This window comes from Anopheles maculipalpis, chromosome 3RL, assembly GCF_943734695.1.
Source record: "Anopheles maculipalpis chromosome 3RL, idAnoMacuDA_375_x, whole genome shotgun sequence".
Classification (NCBI taxonomy): domain Eukaryota; kingdom Metazoa; phylum Arthropoda; class Insecta; order Diptera; family Culicidae; genus Anopheles; species Anopheles maculipalpis.
In genome coordinates, this window is record NC_064872.1 from 87,231,081 (window position 1) to 87,251,876 (window position 20,796).

The window sequence follows — 20,796 nt, forward strand, 5'->3', positions numbered from 1 at the left end:
GTTTTTTAATCGATTAAGGCAAAAGCAGTATCACAATCCCACCCCCATAACCCACTTTTTAACATTTTCTAGTGAAGGTGTAGCGATGAGGTTTTGTGTATTGTTTTGTTTTGTGTACTTCTTGCGTTATGGTTCGGTTCCGGAAATTTAGGCAGAACGATAACACACACCGGATCGATGCTGATTAGACGAGTAATCAATAAAGTGTAGCGTATTGTTTTTGATTTTTATCATTTCCAAATAACAAATCATCTAATTATATTAATTGAGTCCTCGTCGGAACCTTCGTGTACTTGGTTGAAGATGACCAGAAGGTTTAGTATCTATTTCATCCGAAACAGTTGAATGTGTTGTGTGGAGCTTCTTTTCTGTGCTCTAAGTAAACTATTTTAATAGTGAAATATTGGAAAGAACTATTAAAACGTAAAAGCCGCATAACTATGAGTAACGCTAACGCAAAACCCACCGACAGCACGTTCTGTCAGATAATGAAACCGATTTACTACATGTCCAAGGTGGCCGGTCTGTGGCCGCAATCGTTTCTACGCAAATCGCCCGGCGTAACTGTGCTCGATATTGCGTACCTGATGTTCCTGTACGTTGTGGCTTTCTTTTGCATACTCGTTAATACCAACGCGAAGCTGTGGGACTACTACATGAAACCGTTCGAGTCGGACATCTTGCGGTACGGTCTGCAAACGCACCTACTGAACGGATTGAATCTTAGTAAGCAAGCGCTTGGTGGCGTGTGCAGAAAGGGTGAAGGTGTTAATAGAATCTAATGAACTATATTGTACCCTTCCAACCAGCTGTCCTTATTAGCACGATCAATGTGATACAGTACAAGCGCAAATGGGAGTACATGGAGCTGTTGGACAACGTTACGAAGGTGATTGAACAGGAGTTTCACGTTAAATATCCTGTCCGGGTGGTACAAAAGTAAGAGCTACATTTGATGATTCTTTTCCTAGGACATGAATGTATGAATCGTTGTTGAAAAACCCTCTTTCCCCATCAGGTTCATAGCGCTCATAATTTGTGCTGAGATGCTGTACCTCTTACTGGTACTGTGTGGCTACTACTATTTGATCGATCGCACTTTAAACATCAACACTACCTACCTGTACTTGTCCTACTACATCATGAACATTTCACTGCTGGCGCTGATGAACGAATACGCTTACTTTACCGTACATATACGCCGTCTATTTATGATAGTGAATCGATTGCTTAAGCAACTACTATTCACCGATACTAACCTCAACGAAATGGTTCTGCTTGATCAAAATCGTAAAAGTAAAACACCAACGATTGCGTATGATGAGATTTTCACTATTTATGGTAGAGGTGCACGGAAAGAACTGGATGCAGGAAATGTGAAGCGAAATGGCCCATCAAAGGTGACGATGGTTGCTCCCTCATCGGCCGGTTTTAACAAGCTGTCTGCGCAAACGGTTTATACTACGTAAGGAAGCGTTGAGATCGACTTTTCGTACCTACGTATCAGAACACTTGTTTTATTTCTACTCTTCGTTTAGGTACATCACACGTCTTAAGATCGATCAGCATTCCAGCATGGACACGATAATGAAAACAATCAATCGTTTATCCGTGCTGCACTTTCATCTGTGTGACGCCATTCGGCTAGTAAATCGAATATCCTCACTCTCGCTAATGTTCCACTTTGGCGCCATGTTTGTGTTTCTCGTGTTTGGTCTCTTCACGTTCTACAAGTTTGTATTCGATAAAACACATCTTACTGCTCTTACTAAGTTAGTAAATTCCTCTTTTCGTTTCTCTTTCCAGAGCATTCAATTCGGGCTCTTGGGCATTTCGTATTATGGCGATGGCAAATGGAGCATGGATTGCATTTTACATCGTGGGAATTTTGACCGTTATTATAGCTACTACGGCGGCACAGAACAGTGGCCGCTTGACCGGCGACATTGTTCATCAAATCATCAGAAAGCATCAGAACCATTTTTCGGTTGATGTTATCGAGAAGGTACGACTCATGCTGTACTGTTTTTGTTTTGGCATAATTTAATGAAAATACTAGAGATGCTACTGTTATTTTACATTTCAGCTGTCCACATTGTCTCTGCAGGTGAAGATGCGCGATATGTCATTTTCGTGCGGTTTGTTTCAATTTGATTGGAATCTCTTTTCTTCGGTAGGTGGTAATGAACAATCGACAAGATACTAATAAATGACGTATTTTTGTGTTTCCAGATTCTTTCAGCATTAGCTATGTATCTAGTGTTTCTGATTCAGTTTGATGTAACACCGCCGGTTGGACTTACTACCGCCAATTTAACCGTCCCATCGATTGAGTTGATTGATTTTACATTGTAATTAAAATAGTAATAATTTTGTCACTCAAAGGGGTCACCTGGAGAATCAAGCACAAATAGTAAAGAAATAAAATTTGTATCCTGTAATTACTAAATTGAACCTAATTGTGAAGTGCCTCAACAGTTTCCCGCGCTTTTCAGCATTGCACGGGTAAATAACATACAACCGAAGAGAAACTTGCGTCATACACTGTGGGGCGAAATTTCGCCTCGTACTTCACAGCTTTTTGATCTGAGACGTTTGAAATTATGCTGATGTAAGCGCCTGGTGGGGGACACAGCTGGTTTAATGTAGAATCCTTTTGGCTATGAATGTTGTTTAGTGGTAAATATTCCTTTTGTAAACATTTATTATCAGCATTTTGAATCGTTTCTCCCATATTGGCGTTTCGTTCTTCTCGTTCTGGAGCATGATTCTCTTTCTCTGTTTTTCGTCATCTACCCACTCACTCTCTTTTACTACACTATGGGCAATGGTCTCAGCATAAATATTTTCGACACTTTGATTGAGCTCAATTAAGCATTATTGCATTGAAATGTAAGAAAGATCTTTCAATTTATCTTACTACACGCGAAATCTTAAAATTCTCGTAATTCCTAATCATTTGTTTCTTTTTCTCCACAAAGAGTATCTCACCGAACTACGGGATACTTGAAATGTTCATTTGGTCATAAAATGATTAAATTCCCGCTGTCAATTTCGTTGCGAAAATGTCAAAGGCAGCTGTCAGCCGATGATACAATTTTGCATCGGTTGTTTTGCTTGTGGAAATCATTTTCGCGTACCGTAATAGTTTCTCGTGATTTTAACCAATTGTTTGCCACCTAGCGTTTTCGCGAACGTGATAAAAGCAACGCTCGAAGGAAAATCTCCCCGTATGTGTACGTGTGGCATAGTGGATCGTTGTGTATAGTGGCGGAAAATCCGCACTTCCCAAACGCGAGTGCTAACTAAGTTTTTTTTGTTGCGTCCGTGCGTGTGTGTGCGAGTACGTGCGTGAGTGTGAGGTTATTTTTCTTTTTAGTGTTCCACAATCCCAGAAATATCCAACACTTGAAGCTATTGCAGCTTGGTTGCACCGTATCGGATATAAATCCTCCCGCTAGGACGATGGCGATGCTGGAGGGCACCCTGTCCAAATGGACGAACGTGATGAAGGGCTGGCAGTATCGGTGGTTCGTTCTGGATGAAAACGCCGGATTGCTGTCGTACTACACCGTAAGTAGCTCATGCATGACCTCCCGGTTCAACAGCTGGGACGAATCGCTGCGAGAGAGTTCGCCATCCGTTCGTCCGTGGCGATAACCACCTCGCCAACAGCATCAGATTTCTCCTCGTCGAATGCCGTTCGAATGCCAGTTTCTTGCTTGAGACCGTTTAGAAAGAGCATTCGTTTTACGGTGACTATGAGGGCCACGAGGGGGCAGCAGTAGTGGTACGGCATTTACAAAAAATCATGTTTGGCTGAACATATTTTTCTTCTAATCATTGTAGGATGAAGCGAACACAGAGTCTGTGTCGGATGAGAACTTTATCTGCCATAATCCAAGCCGGCCTTTTGAAGAAGATGCGATGGCTAGTAGCGGAATGAAATTATCTTATCAAAACCACTCCTGGGAACTCTCTCACTCTCCCTATTACGGAACCCAGGGATGATGGGAGGGTAATGGGAGAAGAAAGGATGCGATTCTACGTGCGTGCCTGTGTGCGTGTATGTACGTCTGATGTCATGCGGTTCAAGCTGGGCACGTTCTAGAAGCCACCCCATCCGATCCCATCTGGGGAACTGGGGGACTGCGAACCGTGAATTATCACGCACGCACGATAATTAGTCGAATTGATAAAAAAGCATACCACGTACAATCCATAAACAGGCACTTCAAGTGGTATTTTAGCAACAAAAATCGCTTGCTGTGTATGTTTCTAACAAGTACATTCGCTCTCCAGCGCTTATCGTACGCCGAGAGCTAAAAACATGGTAAAATAAGTAAAATAAGCCTCTCTTTCTGTTCGTTTCATCGTCTAAAAAACCGTTGTGTAAACAACGTTTGTTAGGCACGCGCATAGCCGTTGCTATTAGTTTCCTCGTGAAGTGATAAGAAAATTCTATTACTCATACACCAAACGGCCAGACGGTTCGATTGGCGCACTATGATCGTGACTCCCTTCTACGTCATTTTCATCGATAGCAGCCACATTCGGTCATTATTTATGACTGTCCATTGGCTCGTGACAGCTATTATTCTCCAGCGTGATAAATTTGACGATGGGGTTGGGGTTTTTCCGTGGGGGGTACCTTAAAATCTATTTTAAAGCGTCACCTCACCGATAAGCGATATCTATCACTGAGCTCTGAGGGTCAATCTTTATTGAGACCTCACTTTGTGTACGATTATCTAGTCAAGCGCCAGGAATTGATAACATTTTTGAAAGGAATGTAAACCAGTTCCCGCCGCACCTCTGCTCAGTAGGTTAATGCTCCGTGGTAAGCAAGCAGGCGATAGCAACACACATCAGCTGTTCAAATCGTTATCGTTCAAAGTATGCCTATTTTCTATTGATTGTAAGCGCATAAAATGGGAAATTTTTGTTTCGTTTATTTTTCTGTTTATCTCAAATGTAAAAAAAATATTAAGGCAGTTCAGAGTTGTTGAGTATGAAAGGATGAAAGGAAAGTGCATAAATAGATAAAAATGAACAGCCATCGCGCGTCAGGTGAAATCTTGAATGGACACAGAAATCGTTCACGTATGTGAATTTGTGTTCCTGTTAACGATGACAAATTCTTCTTCATTAAATCCTTTACAATATTGACCGTATGGAAGTCGCATTCAAATGCATCCGGTAACATGCTGGTGGCTGCTGAAGAACTGCTACTGTTCTGGCATGATGACACCTATCTCCATTTCCATTTTCCCACCCATAGTTAACCCACTCAAATAGTAAAAACTAAAACCAATTACGAATAACTCTACTTCTGCTTCAGCTTTCGTGCCTTTCGCACGTACGTCTGGATGTAGAAGTTGGTAAACAGACTGATCAGGATGACCAGATTAATTGCGTGCAGTGTGTAGATGGTTTTGTTCGCAGCGCACGTTGGTTGGAGGGCGGCATACACGTGCACCAGCATGGTCACAAGCTGTGCTAGCTGGATGATGGTAATGACCGGCTTGACACGGTTGGTAAACGGTTGGCAGGGTTTAAACGATGACAAAAAGTAGTACGAGTACATGATCATGTGCACGATCGAGTTGAGTACCATGATGGACATCTCCTGGTAGGCTGTGGGTGTAGAATTGGGCAAAAATGTTGCATTATAGTTGATTGTTAAAGAATTCTACATTTTAAGCTCAAAATACGCACATAAACTTAGCTTCAGACTCCACCAAACGATCAGGAAGGTGCTGATGTGATGGTAAACGTGGAGCGTAGAAACCTGATTCTGTTTCTTGCGCAGCACGAAGAATACCGTTTCGATGAATTCTACCATTCGCAGGCACATCGCGAGCCATCCGTAGTAGACCGCATCTAGCCCATGCTCGTACTCGGTGACCGGAAGCTTCGGTGTGCAGCGTCCGATGAAGTTAAATTCGAACCCTACCTTAATGTACTGCGTGAAGAGAAAGGAGAAATTTCGCTTAGAATATTGCGTTTTATAGCTGTATTAAACAATTTTATAGACAATTGTTGGACCGTGCTTATACTTTCAGGACATCATTATGGCTGTTAGTTGGCATTTTAGATACAGTAGCTGACGTAAGAATTGAACATTGACATTTTAGTGACTCTTTCAATGCCTCATCGATCAGTCGATCCTCCATCGACATAGTGGTTGACCAGATTTACCCAAAATATCTAAATTTACTGCTCATTCTGAATGATTTATATACTGCTTATGTTATCGGATGAACAGAGTCCGTCCTCAAAGCTTCACGATCTCCATTTTCTTCCCTCAAAAATAGCTCTGATCATTAAAACATATCTTCAAATGTAGGTTCTGGTCAGTCTTAGCCCTAGCTGGTGCAAATCAAGGGCTGTAATAGTTTGTCTGGAAGTAAAAGACATGATACTAAAGACCTTGGATTGAATGTTGGATGTTTTGTCCTAGCTTACCTAAGACTTTAGGGTCATTCCGTAAAAAAATCCTTAAAATTGCTCTATTTTTTCGTATTTTTTGACCGCATCATCCTACTATGTTGCTGGTTTCAGTATATACTTACATTAAGGACAAGATACCCGCATGCAAACACCTGAAAGATGTTGTAAGCCGCAATGATCCAGCGCAGGTTGTAGGGTTTCCGGTACTCCATGTAGCTGCAAGAGGGACGGTAACATCCGAGCACACATTAGTACATATTAATGACTTAACTTAATCTTACCCCAGTACAAAGAGCTGATTTTGGCGGATGAATCTACGCACGGTGATGATATTATTCTAATCAGATGAGCACGGCACGAAACATACCTTGGTCCATATTTGTAGATGAAGTAAAGGTATATGGCAATCACGATGGAGCTCGGTACGGGCGAGGCCATTAAAGGGTAGGCATCGATGTGTTCCTCTGCAGCGGGCAGCCGATGTGTTGTGTTGGTTTTGCGTCATATTCATTGTGTTGGAAAGCAAATCAATAAAAAAAAAACAAAGAAATGGTTAAGATTGCTTTGAATTGTATGAAGGAAGAAGATCCGATTGAATGGCAATTTATGTCGCCGGGTATTTGGAGCTGCACGGTTTTTGGTTAGAATTTTAAGCGATATTGCTCGAATGACTCACACAGCGCACGTGCAGTCTTAGTCTTGTACTTGTAGATCACAAAAACTTTGAATCGTATCTAGCTCGGATTATCACTACGGCGTCTACAGAACTTCATGCTCAAAGGAAAATTAACATACTATATAGACTTGCTCATATTGCAGGAACTGCTCCGTATCAGAGTGAAGACACTTTAATCCAGATACTCAAACAAATAAATTTCGGTCTATTCGAGGGGACATCGAATAGTTTATTAGACTTGTTGATAATCACGTAATTGGGTAGCCAGTCCTGACTACGGAGGAACGGTCCAGATGGGATTTGAACACCGGTACTATCGTGCAAAGATCGGCACCGCAATCGACTCGGACCTCCCTTATGCGACAGTTTGAAAAATCGAGCCTAACTTCAGCACAGTTCATTAGCTCCTAAAAAAAAGCCATCTGCAATGCTCCAAGACATTATCATGATACTAGCTATCGGCCTCATTTATGAAGTGTTTGCATTTTTTATTAGCAATATTCTTTCCTACAATGTCCTCCTGGTGGAGTTGTTTGCGTACGCCGGGACTGTGTACACGATGTTGTAAACACTAGTTAAATGTAAGATAATGTTCCCCGCTAAGGTCGAATAACAAGTGTTTCCTCTCTCAATGTAATGCTTAAGCTGCAAAACGATGCAATTATTCGTTTTGCAAGTGTTTTAATAGCTGTAAGGAGAGTCAAACAGCAACAAAAAAGTACGCACGTACAGGTGAGTGAAAATTAAGCACTTTACTTAAGCAGGCAAAATGAGAACAAAAAACTGTTGATCGTAAAAAGCAGTTCTCGCAATTGCCAGAAATTCCTTCATAAGGCGACATTTAGAATTAGATGCTGGTTTTAGTGGTAATAAATATATTCCCAAATCTGTCCGGTCCGTTCACATAAGCGCACGAGCAGCATACTTAAGTGACCCTGTCGCTCTGTGGTTCATTCAACAGCTGGTGTCTCGCCTTTCTCCCTTTCTGACTCTTTCTCTTTCTCTTTTGAGTCCTCTTGCTGTAGGGGTTTGGGTGTTACAAAATTGGTGATAAATTTTTGTCTTCTGATTTTAGGACAGTAAAATTCAATTGCCTATTGGTGCCGGCCAACCGTGCTGTGCTGTGTAGCTCCATCACAATGGAGCTTCTGTACATCCTTATCCTCTTATGCGCTCATTGGTATTCAAGGTACGAAAGGATGGACAAAACAGACAGTTGCCAGGCAATTGCAAAATCCTTTACCGAACCGAAACTTGTTGGTATATGAAAGCGTGCATGACGTAAAAGAAGCAAAGCTTTCGATCAGCCAGACGGTCAGCTTCCCGTTAGAACTGACGGCATTGTCAGGGGTTTGCTGCTTTCTCGTGGACTCTTAGTCACATATGGTCTGAGCTTAATGCAGAAAAAAATGGCACCAATGGAACTTTCCGCCTGTGCCGCGCTCAAGTTACCGGAATGCCCTATCAAACACACACACATTTTCTTGCAACTAGTGTGTGCATTACTTTCGCCCACCAAACAAGAACGACAAAACTGTCCCCGGTGTACTGTACCGTGTGTAAAGTCAGGGGATAGTTTTATTTATAATTTGGCGTGTTATGCGCTTTTTTTTCGACAGTCAGGCCTGTAGAGTGTTTTAAAAATTTTGCTGAACCGAGTCAAACCGAGCACCAACCGAGCAAACGGTACACTGTGGCACTATTTTTTTTTTTCATTCGTTCGCTGCCAGCATATATGTTGCCTTATGCACTTTGGAACTGGATGGGGATGAATTGTCATAATGAGCTGTAGAAACTTACCGACACCTTTAACGTTGAACAGTTCGGAGATTGTGAAATCGGTAAGATTCATCTGGTGCAGAAAATCCATGCTGGCTTCCTGGAGACACACACACTTTTAATCGTAAACTTTAAAAAAGCAGACTTAAACTCCCAATAAATAGTCCCTTGCGGCCGTACTTCCGTGCCTCGGTGCCTGCCTCGGTGCGTACGCTTCACGTATTCGGACACTGGTTCACTGCTTTCCGATCACGTTCGAACGTACGGAGGCCGTCCCGAAATGAGTAATGAGATGGCCGGAACGGAACCCACCCTTAACTCCCTGTCCCGATCTAGGTTCGATTCAGAACGCAAACCCGCCTAATTATATGCTGCTTGGTTGGCGCGCGATCGTAAACCGTTGTCACCTTCTTCACTCGCACCATTCGTCGCAGGTTCGTCGCTTACGGCGGAGACTTCGATATGACAGATCACAGATACACCTCAATCACCACAGGCGCGCACCGCTCGTTTAACGATGGACGAAAGCTACGAAAAATGATAACGAATTTTCCTATCCGTCTGTCCGGTGCTGCACGTCCATACGGGACACAATCCAACCACGAACTGTAGACGCGACCCGCGCTCGAAGCTCGCTGTCCGGTACGTGCGGGCGCGCGCGCGTATGTTTTGTTTCTCTGGTTTCGCGTACGATCGAGCTTTTTGTTGCGCGACAGACCTTACAGACGTCACATCATCCGTACGCTATAGCGCCAGCGAACCTCCCAGCAGCCCGTTTCAATGTGCTCTTTAGCGAGCCTTCTCATTACCGACCGATCTCTCTTTGCACTAATATCGCATTCGGTCGCATAACAACACACGGATGCGGAATGTTTCCATGCGCTGCATCCTACCGGCAAGGAACTCTGAAATGGGATGGAAGTTTGGTGAAGAAAGACTTTTCCCCACCGAGCCAATCGGCGACCTATTTTCACTTTTACTCCTTGCGCGATCAGGTCACTTTTTTCGGCGAGAGAAATTGCTGTCCAGCGCCGTGTGCACGTGTGAGGGTGCACGCTTGAATAGGCTGTGATGTAAATACCAGTCGAAAACATTGCCAAAATCTCTGAACACAACGACCCGGGTTGGGTGGTAGTGCATGCACAAGATTGTTGAAGCTGGTAGCTTTTTTTATTTTTTTTTATTTTTGGGGCTTAAAACCGGTCCCTTTCAATGGTTGTGATGAGAGGATAAGACAGTTTAGTTGAAGCACGAAACATGTATCAAGTCGGTTTTGGATTAAGTAACGTTTGCGTTAACAAGGGCGCTTTTACTTTTATAATATTGTGAAATTTGAAGTATCGTATTAGTAAGAATACACACCAAAAAGAAAACAACTTGATAAATTAGCAAAATAAATCAGAAACGTTCAAAAGACTTAGGAATAAAACGAAAAAAATAATGAAGAATAGAGACCTTAGTAAACTTTAAAAAGATAAAAGATTTTTGACAGATTAGTATCTTCCATCCAATTGTTGTCTAATTACTGTAAACCAATTTTTAAACACAGTTTCCCGTGTGACTTTGCAACGCTTCCGCTAGACATCGATCTACGATCGCCGAGTGCTTGAATAGAAGGACTTATTATTGTCTATTTTCCCGTAACCAATCTGCATATACCGTTTTTTGTTCATCAAGATCATGTGCGACATCCGTTCGGAAGGTGACGCTGTATTTTACACGCAATTGAACGCATCGGCCAGAACTGATCGACAGTATAACTGGCATAGTTCCGCTTCAACGTTTATCTTCGTGTGTTTTTCGTTTCAACTCTCTACTTCCGAGTTATCAGTGTACAGAAGCTCATTTCAAGCAATCAAATTGGTTATAAGTCATTAAGCCACCTTGGTGATCGCTGTACGATTCCGATCTCGTAATGATTGGGCAACTGTGTAACTAAAGTCAGCTTGATGTATAGTGCTTTGATGCGAAAAATGTCCCCCAAATTTGACAGTATACAGCTCATGATGGTAGAAGAATTCATTTTAAATGATATACTTTTCTTATGAAATGTAATCATTTGCATTTACCTTATGTTTGTTACTCGGAGCTCGGGTTTGTTTTCTTTTCTTCCGCCTTTTTTTAACGCAGACAAGCATAGCGATTCAACGCATGCCTAAAAGCTCTTGACTTATGCTACGCCGGACCGTTAATGTAAATCTTTTTCCTGGTTTCATTATCAGCCAGACGAATGGTAAATATCGAATACGCTTCGAAATTATGCGGGATCGCTTATTTCCACATTGGCGCACCATTGGACGAATGTATGTGGACGGCTATCTGTTGGACTAAGAAGAAAGACTTGCATAGAATCGTCATTATCCAAGTTTTGGGCTGTTGAGCTATGCTGCTGGGATGTTCGGAGCTTGCATTATAATTTCTAACCAACTCGATTAACTTCGGAGAAGTTGACTTCCTGCATAATAGAAATGCGAAGAACGAGGAACTGGTAAGCGCAGAATATCAGATGTTTGGCGAATCTTACCTTCAACCTGTCACCGAAGCAATAGAGAAGTTTCTTCCTAACAGCATGTTTCTACTTGGTGCCTCTTTAATTTTTAAGATATTCGGTTGTAGTCAGATCATTTGACGCATTCATCTAACACAAAGCGCCTTTGGCTTGACCGAGGTGGTATATATTCGCTTGGATTATAATACTTACCGTGTGTTTTGCTGAAAAAAAGAATGAACGGACTTTAGTCGGATTGCTCAAACACAGGGCCAGTGCCAGTGTTCAGTGCCTAAAGGTATGGTTCAAGTTTAACTTATACACCAATGCATATCAAAACTCGTGTATTATTCAATCAAGTTTCAAAGAACTCGAATGTTGCATGTCCGCTTTAATAAATAATACTATTTACCTATGGAAGGCTAATTGTTATAGATAGTCAACCATTAGGAAATCCAGCCCAAACACATAAGCTCGCTGTACACAGCCAAACAAGCGAAAGGAACATGTTTTTATGCTTCCATGCGTAAAGACTGAGTTTTTAGTTTTAAACGAGCATGGTACAATTTAGCACCCTTTTCCAAGTGGTAAAATAGCTCTGATTTTTATATGAGGAGAAAACACAATTTATGATGTGTACGCTCTTAGAAATTCCAATAAAAAAATCTTTTGGTTTTGTTATGATTTATCGCCACCCACGTGGACGTATTACCTCAGCATGGTAACAAAGCGAGCGTTAAATAAGCACCATTGAGTTTTAATTAACTGTAGCTAGTCGACTTTTTTTCTTACTTAAAGCCATTTGATGAGAACATTTTCGTATGATGGTTAGAAAATAATGTTCATACGAACTCAGTCGAATCGTGCTACTTTTTGTGATTCTTTTGAGAGAACAAAACTTTATAAAAAAGCTGCTTTAATCATTCTGCTTAGCGATGTATTTTAGGTACGGCACGAACTTGACCCTACATCACATCTAACACGGTGACTAAGCTGCATCACAATACACACTTCTCAGTCACAGAAGGACAGCCGGTAATGAGGTCTGCAAATGTAACGAATGCCGTTACCAATCGCCTGAGAAACGAGACGATCCTCAATGGCAAATCCCATCCAACAAGACTACCGAAAAACATCCCACCTTTATCTCTCGGCTTTCCGTGAAGGTTATGAAACAAAAAGTGATATCAAAATTCGTTTTTGTCTATTGCTTGTTTTGACGCCGTGTTTGGGAGACCGCGGGGGACTGAGTGCGCATGCACCATTTAATCAGCCTCTTGTAATAAGGCGGTATAAACCTGCCACTAAATGGAAGGCCGTTCCCAGGTTTCGCGATCAATGTGCTGCTGCTGCTCCCCTTCACACATGTCACGCTGTTTCGCTTCGGGAAAATTTTTCAATATCCTATCCAAACGGTACAGACTTGCTGGCTGGCCACCGTGCGAATGACAGATTGGTGACGCGCGGGTGTGCACATGCATGTGTGGAAAATAATATTTTCCGACTGTAATTTTTTTTCTTTTAATTTAATTCGAATGTTAAAAACTTGATGCGATAATTTCGGTTTCAGCTCGCTGAAGCATAGTACGCGGGAGAGTCGGATCAGACGACGTTTGCTAACATGTTTCATGTTTAATTTTGCAACAGTGTCTGTACCGTTGTTACGTGTGTGGATGAATTATTTTGTAAAATTACTGTTTTCCGTTTTCTTTTGATATAACTTTTGAGTGCAGAAAGTGAAACGCGTCTAGGAAGGGGGCGTGTTGTTTTCATTTTCATTTTCGTAGTTTCGCACATTGGCTTGCCACCAAGCCTTTGAAGAGTAATCAGCGCGGTCATCTCATCCGCGCACGTCCACGTTGTCCGTTGCCGTTGTTGCCTTCGGTAGGGTTCAAGTGCATTCGCGGATCGTGAAGCGCATCATCGTATGCACTGAACTTTGCTGCTGCTGCTGCCGCTGATCAACACAGGTGAAAGTCCGTGCACAAACTTCAACTGCACTACGAAGAGCAGAGGCTTTTGTTTGTCTATTTTGTAGTCACCGGTCAGCCGGGGACGGTTCGCAACGATGATGAATGCGGCCAAATCAACAGACAGCTGTTGGGAGGAAAAGTGCCATTTGTAGGTCTTTGGCGGATCTGCAACCGGCGCTAAAAAATGGTGACGGATCGGACCGATCGGATAGTGTCAGCCTATTGTTCGGCTAGACGGTTTTCTAATGTGTCTTGTATTGCCCAGACCGAGAGGGAAGATTTTGTGTTTATGCGGAAATTTATTTTCATCACCCTCATGCCCCATTCGACTAGGGCATTCGATCTATAGAGTGATGGCGTCCATCGATCCGCCTACAATGGTGTGTGGAAATGGACGCGTTTTGTTGGGACACATTGGCTTCCACCTGTTCATAGCGCAACTTTGGCGAAAGCAGACCACGAGGTCTGCTTTGGTGGGTAACCGGGCACAGACTGAGCGGATATTCTCGGGCACATTGCATGCAGTGTATCATTCGGAATGCTGGGCAGGTCGGTAAGGCAACAATTTAATCGCATTTTTCACACCGTGCCAGTATGGTGAGTGTAATGCCACGATTTAATACGCGATGGTGTTGTGAGTTTTGCCGGGTTTTTTTTATATTTATCGAATTGGGTTTAATTTGATGTTTTGGCGCCTTGCCACTACGGAACCGAGCATGCCGGTGATGATGATGCCTGGGGTTTTGCGTAACGCTTTGAAGCGTTTCTTTTTTTCTTCCTTTTAAATCGGCTCTCAGTGGAAGAGGTTGAAGTCAAGAAAGGTTTAATGGGAGAACCTGTAGGGTTTGGTAGTACTGTTGCAGAACCATGTGCATGTGATGACATTTATTTTGACAAGTAGTTGTTGAATGTGATGTATGCCAAACATTGCAGTTTATGGGAAATGAAATGGGTTCGTTGCAAGCCCGTTTGTCCGCAGAGGAAACACAATTGATGGTTGTTTGGTTTGACGCTTTCAAAAGCAGGTGGAAGTAAGGAGAGTTCTCTTTGTTTATTAGAATATTAATGCATTTGTGTTGATATTTACTTTATATTTTACGTCTCAATTTTTCCAAACAAAATGTTGAAGAGGGATTGGAATTAGTAGCTTGATCATTTTCGTATTTGATTTTACATTATTGGAATAATAGTAGCTTGATCATTTTCGTATTCCTTCTGGATCGATCACCCTCTCTTTTCTTTGGCTTAATTGACTGAATGACTAACTGGGTTTGCTGATACCACGTAGTTGGCTAGTCAGTCCTCACTAAATACCGAAGCAGTTGTCACCTATACCACTTGACTGCCTTCTGGATCAGTCCTTAGTACCTAATATTGACTATCCAGCTATGGATAAATGATGTCAAGAAAGCTAGAAATGGTAGACTCCCAAGTTGTCTAAGTTTATACGCCAAGAACCTCGCGTTTTTTAAGCTTTAATGAATAAGATTGCAATTTCTTTGAAAGTTTTTTTTATTCTTTTTAACCATTGAGGCGATGTCCACTGAAAACAACTACCGTTCCCATCGGAGTACCGGTGTGTGTCGATGGGAACGGTGTTGCCTAATGGCGTAAAATAGAAGATGCTACACATTCAGCCACTTTTTGCACCTCATAACCCACTTCCAATACTGCCTATAAACGTCGAAAACTCCTTAACGCTCCATTACCTCATCCCGCACACAAAAGGATCTAGATTGAACATCTCTAAAACCTTAAAAAGCTTAAGTGTTGTTTTGGTAGTGTTGTGAGGCTGCCAAACGATCGGAGATCAGTTTTTAAGGCGGGTCAATCTGCCTGTGTCAATAATTGTTCCTCCGTATGGTTAGGCGGGGAGACAAACATTAAATAACGACCCATCACCGCCATGCCTTCGAAGAGTGTCCGATGGATTGTCCCGGGCCGTTTAAACACACTTTTTAAACTCCCGAACCCGCGGCATCTTCAGGATGGTATGGTAGGAAAAATATTGTTATTGTTGATCGATCATCATCACCGCCTCAGTTTAACAGTAAGGGCACCAGCGAAAAGCTTTTCGCGCATGGCACAAGCGTAATCACGTAACGCAGCTTTTGCCATCTTGAACACGCGTGTGGGGATTATTTGGTCTGTTTACGATCACCTTAGGTCAGTAGGATGAGATGAGTGTGGCCGCAAGTAGAATGGCGATCCTATTTTTCGTGATTACGTCGTCTACTTTGTGGATGGTGTCGGTTTTCCGGGTAGTCCTCTCCTAGTAGTACGTCAGTAGTACGGACACGGTTGCGTGCTGGCGTCAGAATTAATGTGACGTTATGGTAGGGCCGCAGTTTTTCGGGGGCATTCGGAGCGCATCAGCGCATCGACGCTATCGACGCAAGCATTCAGGGATATGGTGCAGTAATTAAAGCAGCAATTAAGAACATGTATGAAGCACCTACAAAATGATCGTAGTTTTTGTCAGAGCAGTACGCGTGGAAAGGGACGTGGTTTCCTAAAGAAATGAACGTCAATCGACGAGTGCGTTTTGGAATTTATAATGGCTTGTTGCCACCTTGTGACGCAAATGTACAACAAAGTATATCCTCTACCCTTCTGATGTCACATTGGACAGTTGCTACCATTTGCTGCTCTCATTAGGTAATACCAGAAGTGGTGAAAAGAAAGCTTCCTTTCCGCAAGGATATCTGACACTACCTCATCAACTATTCCGAAGTTCTAACCTTTTTTATGTGCAGCAATTAAATTACTGAACTTGAAACTTCCCCATCGGAATTCGGGGTTTTCCTCATTATGTTGCGCGTATATTTTAAGGGAACCTTTAAGATACACTACGAATAAAACCTTGTCTGCAAAAATGGCGTCAATGTTTACGACTCCTTGCTAAAGTGCTGCCTGGCAAAGGTTAAAAAAAATCTCACTTGTAAAAAAGAATTCACCCTGCGTTGGTCTTAAAGCACTAGCTCTCTTCAAACATGACCGGTGTTTTGGAACATATTTTATTACTGCTCTTTACCTGTTTGGGTATTTCCTTCATTGACTCGTTTTTTTTTTTCTTGTAATGCTGGTGATATAAATTATTTTTAAGTGAAGTGTAGGTGTTAAACGTCGTCTTTTGTACCACTCCTGTTATAAAAGTATCATACCATGTTGTAGCGTAAACAGATGCGGTCTGGGAAGCTAACAGATTCCTAGTTCGGGTCTGTTTGCGGATACTTGATCGTTCTTGCAAAGACCGTTAAATTAATAATTAAATCAGCTTGAACTCCCATTCCGATATATTGAAAATAATTTTCTTTCTTATGCTCGTAATTTCTTTACAACGTAATTCTAACAATTGAATTTTCAGTCGTAAAATGACTTAACATATATGCGACTGAGAGGTAATTAAAAATGCGTATGGAGCTGTTTAATTTACATATCAACGATCAAGGTTGCATTAAAAAACCGGAAGAAAAGTTTAAAAAGGTCAATTCAATAGTTTAGGGGTAATCGGTTTCAAACTAGTGAATTCCTACTGTATTTAATTTCAATTTAAAACTTCTTCTAAAGCTGTGCTGTTGATATGTTAATTACACAGCTCCCATACAAAAAGCGCAAACAAGCAAGCAGAAAACTATTCGGTCTGCAGGTAAATAACGGCTGTTTGGAAAACGATTAGGACTGAATTGTGGCGCGATGTTTACGATTTAAAAACTGCGTAAATCAAGTTCGGGAATGATGTATATATTGCGAGTAAAAGTTGTTATTTCTAGTAAATGTCTGATTTTAAGCCGAGTAAGTGCCATACGTGCCATGTAGGTGTTACTGTTTCTGTTTCAAGCGAGAAGCTGTAAATGTTTACGGAGATGCTTCTATAAATGAAACTTGGTGTCATGAATGGTTTCCACGCTTTCAAAGCGATAATTTCTCCTTCGAGGACGCTCAACACGAAGGATGGCCTAAACGGTTTTTACTGGAGGAAAACCACAGCCAGACGCAGGAAGAGCTTGCTGCCATGCTGAGCTTAAGTCTTCAAACCTTTTTTTTGAATATTAAAGTAAAAAAACGGCCTTTGTTTTCTTGCGAATCAAATAAAAAGCAGCGAATTAGTGTGTTTCTACTGTTCTGGAAAATTTCATTTTTTCAACAACAATGAACTGAAACAATAGGTTGCATTGGCTCTGTTATGAACCATTCATTCCAAACTAATTTTCGTGCTTAGTCAATTGAATCGATTTGTAAAACTGTCACAATATCTTGTTTCTTTTATTATTATCAATCAAATGTTAAGCTGTCAAACAAAAGACAATGACGGAATCTGTCAGCTACTTAATGAACTTACCTTTGTTCATCACATTTTACACGCTTAAATTGTGTGCTGCCAATAGCATCCGTCGACCCAAACAGAAAGTCTTTAAAGGAGCAACTTAATAACAAATCCGTCTTAGGTTGCTCTCTCGACGAATTGAAAGTTCCTTGACGACACACAAAACTGACTTTATAAGCTTTTTGTTTCGTAGTTGGCGCCATTCCCATCGAAACCCATCTGGATCCGTTCTCACGTAGTCAGGATTGACCCTTCAACTATGTGGTAAAAAAAAGTTTGGCAAGCCATTAGATGGATGCCATGACGATCTTCAAATGAAAAGGATGTGAGAAATATCTCACAATGCAATATTTTTTTTTTAGAAATTAAATCACTACAAAACATATAATTGCCAACGATTTTAATCGATTCCATACGTTTAGAAAATGATGATCGATTGGATTTTACTGTCGACACAACGGTTTCCGAAATGCTGTTGCGTAAAAAGAATAATTTAACAATTGCTTTTTCTTTCATTTTTAAATAATTCATTTTACGTTTGTTTTGCTTGCGAAGGCGCATATATTTCGGATCGCACTGTATACATTAAAAAAATCGTCGTATTATCTAATGCTTTTCCAATTCGCTCATCGATCATTCGGTGCATTTCGATATTATTAATAAAAATAAATTGCAGCAATAACAGGGTAACGTTTTCCCACCTTCTCTTTATTACATATTCGTTTTAAAAGCTTTTCATTTTCTTCTCTATCCGCCCTGCGAGCGTGTACTTTACCTTACAAGCTAGGGGCAGATAATTTAATGCTTCTCGTCCAATGCAGTATCACTTACAGGAAGCTGCACTCGAACGCTTACGCTAACACATTTGATGCATAATGCTAGGTTTTTTGTTGTTTAAATTCGTGAAATCATGTGCGTCACCGGTGTCATCAGCTAATCGAAGCGGGAAGCTTAATTATTATTCATCCACATACTGGGTTTGCAGAAGATAAAGCGCGGCGTGGCCTTAAATCACAAAACGAAATCAACTGTGTGTATGTATCTACAGAGTGTCTGTGAGTGTGTGCGGGTGCGAATGCAACATTTAAAACAAAAAAGAAACTTAGGTGTGTAATTAATTTTGCATCAGCTTATCGATGCAAATGGTACGTAGAATGTTTGCACTTGCCCCCTACCCAACTCCATCGCATTTTTCCCAATTCCCGTTTCGTACGTTTTTTTCTTCATCCATTCCCGCATGGCAGCAGTAGTTTTGATCACTGGGAATCGTAAGTGCATTGCACTTTCTTGGTTGGTTTCACTTCCGATGCTTCTTGCACACGTTATACACTAGGTCACTGTCACAAGACTTGGGGTTCAAGTTTTAAAATACAGTTCCTCCAACAACACAACAAGGATCACTATTTCACCTTCTTAACGACGACTCCACCATCGGTGTAGCAGACGTTGAGCGCCTTGGTGATGCCACTGTACGTCTTCATGTAGAAGTTGATAAACATCGATATGAGCACAACCATGTAGGGTGCGTAGAGTAGGATGTGGGTTCGCGGGATAGCGCAACTACTGCGCATGGCGAACATGATGTTCACCAGGATGCTCACCAGCTGTATCTGGAAGGGACGAAACGAAAGCGATCGTTATAACCGGCCGCTATCCGGCTACCGATGCTGCTATACTTACAATCTGCAGTGCGGTAATGTATCGCTTCAGTTTGTGCAAGGAAAAGGGCACATAGTTCGGGATGACCGCCAGCAGATAGTACGAGTACATGCACATGTGCACCAGCGAGTTAACGATGATTGTGTACGTTAGCATGCTTCCTGTGCGAAAGAAGAAAGGAATGGAAACAGTGATCCTTGCAGAAAGGGACAACTTCACCAACGAACCTCCAACGTATTTGGCGAAGATCCAGGCCAACAGATAGGTGAACACGTGGTGATAGACGTGCAGGAACGAAATCTGGCTACGCTTCTTGCGCAGCGCAAACAGAACCGTCTCCACCAGCTCGGCCGTTTTGACGCAGTAGTTAAGGTAGGCGGCATGCAGGAACCCGATCGCGTCCCGACTGGTCGAATAGTCGGCCAGCTCGCACGTGTACAGATAGCGGAATGTCCACCCGTGACGTACGAGCTGCCGGATCAGACAGTAACACACCACCACTTGGAACACGTTGTACGCCAGCATTAGTTTGCGCAGATCGTACGGTTTGCGATCGCGCATATAACTGTGGTGCGGTGAAACGGAAGCGCAGCGGCAAGCAGAAGTAGTGACGGTTAAGGAAGTGTCCATTTAAGGGTTACGCGGTGGTATCTCTTTGTAGTCTGCTATACTTACTTCGGTATCCAGTAGAACACGAGCAGAAAGTAGACGGCAAGCACTGCTAGTGGCCATAGTGGACTGTGCAGGAACGGAAGGTGAGCGGTACGTTTGTCGCTTAGGTCCTCCACGAGAAAGGTGTACCAATGGTCAAACTGTTGCTGCAGAGACTCTCCAACCGTTTCCGTCCCGTTCGAGTCCATCTTCGATTGCTGGCGTACGGTAGCTCCCAGTGGTCTGTGCGTCGGCTAATCCGGTAGAACCCAAAAAAAAAAAACCCCAAACACACGCAGGTACACCGTTGTAACACCTTACACGCCCAGACGATGACTGAACCGTGCGCTCTCGGCTGGTGGACACAATGTACGAAATGTATGTTTCAGAAATGCGTGCGTGCGTCTCCCTTTTGTCGTACGCTTCGACGCTTTCAAGTCCGTGACGCGTGCGTTCTGCACCCGGGTCACAATGGAAATGGTAGCCGATGCGCCAACATTTCTTTCGTTTTACCGAATCGAACCGGTGCAACAATCGGGCGGGTTTGGTGTGTTGCAGCGATGGAAATGGCATGCGACGCGCTACATCACACAAAACGTATTGTTTGGTGTGTGCCGGAACTCTCTGGTTGAGATTTGGGGGTCTGTGGAGGTATGGCAGGGTTGCTCAACATCCACTTAACGTTGGCATGATGGTTGGCATCTTGAATCCGCAAAAAGTTATATGCTTTTCGTGCGAATCAGGAGGAACTAGTATGTATAACTCCACTCAAAGCCTGTCAAACTCTGAT

The 20,796-nt window shown here is 42.3% G+C and overlaps 4 protein-coding genes across 4 annotated transcripts in view; 1 reads left to right on the forward strand and 3 right to left on the reverse strand.

Annotated features, from left to right (window-relative positions):
• The window catches only part of LOC126562569 (protein lifeguard 1-like), a 400,503-nt gene that overhangs the window by 98,637 nt on the left and 281,070 nt on the right, over positions 1-20,796 (reverse strand). The gene's annotated exons all lie outside the window — the stretch shown is intronic.
• The window catches only part of LOC126561445 (oxysterol-binding protein-related protein 9), a 41,271-nt gene continuing 20,915 nt past the window's right edge, over positions 441-20,796 (forward strand). Inside the window, exons 1-7 of the mRNA XM_050217594.1 lie at positions 441-726; positions 810-939; positions 1,019-1,465; positions 1,539-1,628; positions 1,807-2,005; positions 2,087-2,173; positions 3,424-3,573. Of these exons, the coding sequence (XP_050073551.1) occupies positions 441-726; positions 810-939; positions 1,019-1,465; positions 1,539-1,628; positions 1,807-2,005; positions 2,087-2,173; positions 3,424-3,573 (1,389 nt within the window). The remainder of the gene's footprint in view (positions 727-809; positions 940-1,018; positions 1,466-1,538; positions 1,629-1,806; positions 2,006-2,086; positions 2,174-3,423; positions 3,574-20,796) is intronic.
• On the reverse strand, positions 5,305-9,017 carry LOC126562791 (elongation of very long chain fatty acids protein 1-like). Its single transcript, XM_050219375.1, has 5 exons — positions 8,930-9,017; positions 6,821-6,917; positions 6,576-6,669; positions 5,719-5,965; positions 5,305-5,637 (listed from the first exon to the last, which is right to left on the reverse strand). Exons 1-5 carry the CDS (start codon positions 8,997-8,999, stop codon positions 5,327-5,329), a joined length of 819 nt encoding a protein of 272 aa, XP_050075332.1. The 5' UTR covers positions 9,000-9,017; the 3' UTR covers positions 5,305-5,326.
• LOC126562735 (elongation of very long chain fatty acids protein 4-like) lies at positions 19,095-20,215 on the reverse strand. The gene is made up of 4 exons (XM_050219311.1): positions 20,031-20,215; positions 19,583-19,920; positions 19,377-19,516; positions 19,095-19,306 (listed from the first exon to the last, which is right to left on the reverse strand). Exons 1-4 carry the CDS (start codon positions 20,213-20,215, stop codon positions 19,097-19,099), a joined length of 873 nt encoding a protein of 290 aa, XP_050075268.1. The 3' UTR covers positions 19,095-19,096.

Coding starts and splice junctions, on each gene's coding strand:
- LOC126562735 (XM_050219311.1), bottom strand. CDS start 20,215: ATGGACTCGAACGGGACGGAAACGGTTGGAGAGTCTCTGCAGCAACAG. Junction 19,921..20,030: donor GTGTTCTACTGGATACCGAA/GTAAGTATAGCA, acceptor ACCGCACCACAG/TTATATGCGCGATCGCAAAC. Junction 19,517..19,582: donor CTTCGCCAAATACGTTGGAG/GTTCGTTGGTGA, acceptor TCTTTCGCACAG/GAAGCATGCTAACGTACACA.
- LOC126562791 (XM_050219375.1), bottom strand. CDS start 8,999: ATGGATTTTCTGCACCAGATGAATCTTACCGATTTCACAATCTCCGAA. Junction 6,918..8,929: donor GTTCAACGTTAAAGGTGTCG/GTAAGTTTCTAC, acceptor TGCCCGCTGCAG/AGGAACACATCGATGCCTAC. Junction 6,670..6,820: donor ATCTACAAATATGGACCAAG/GTATGTTTCGTG, acceptor TCCCTCTTGCAG/CTACATGGAGTACCGGAAAC.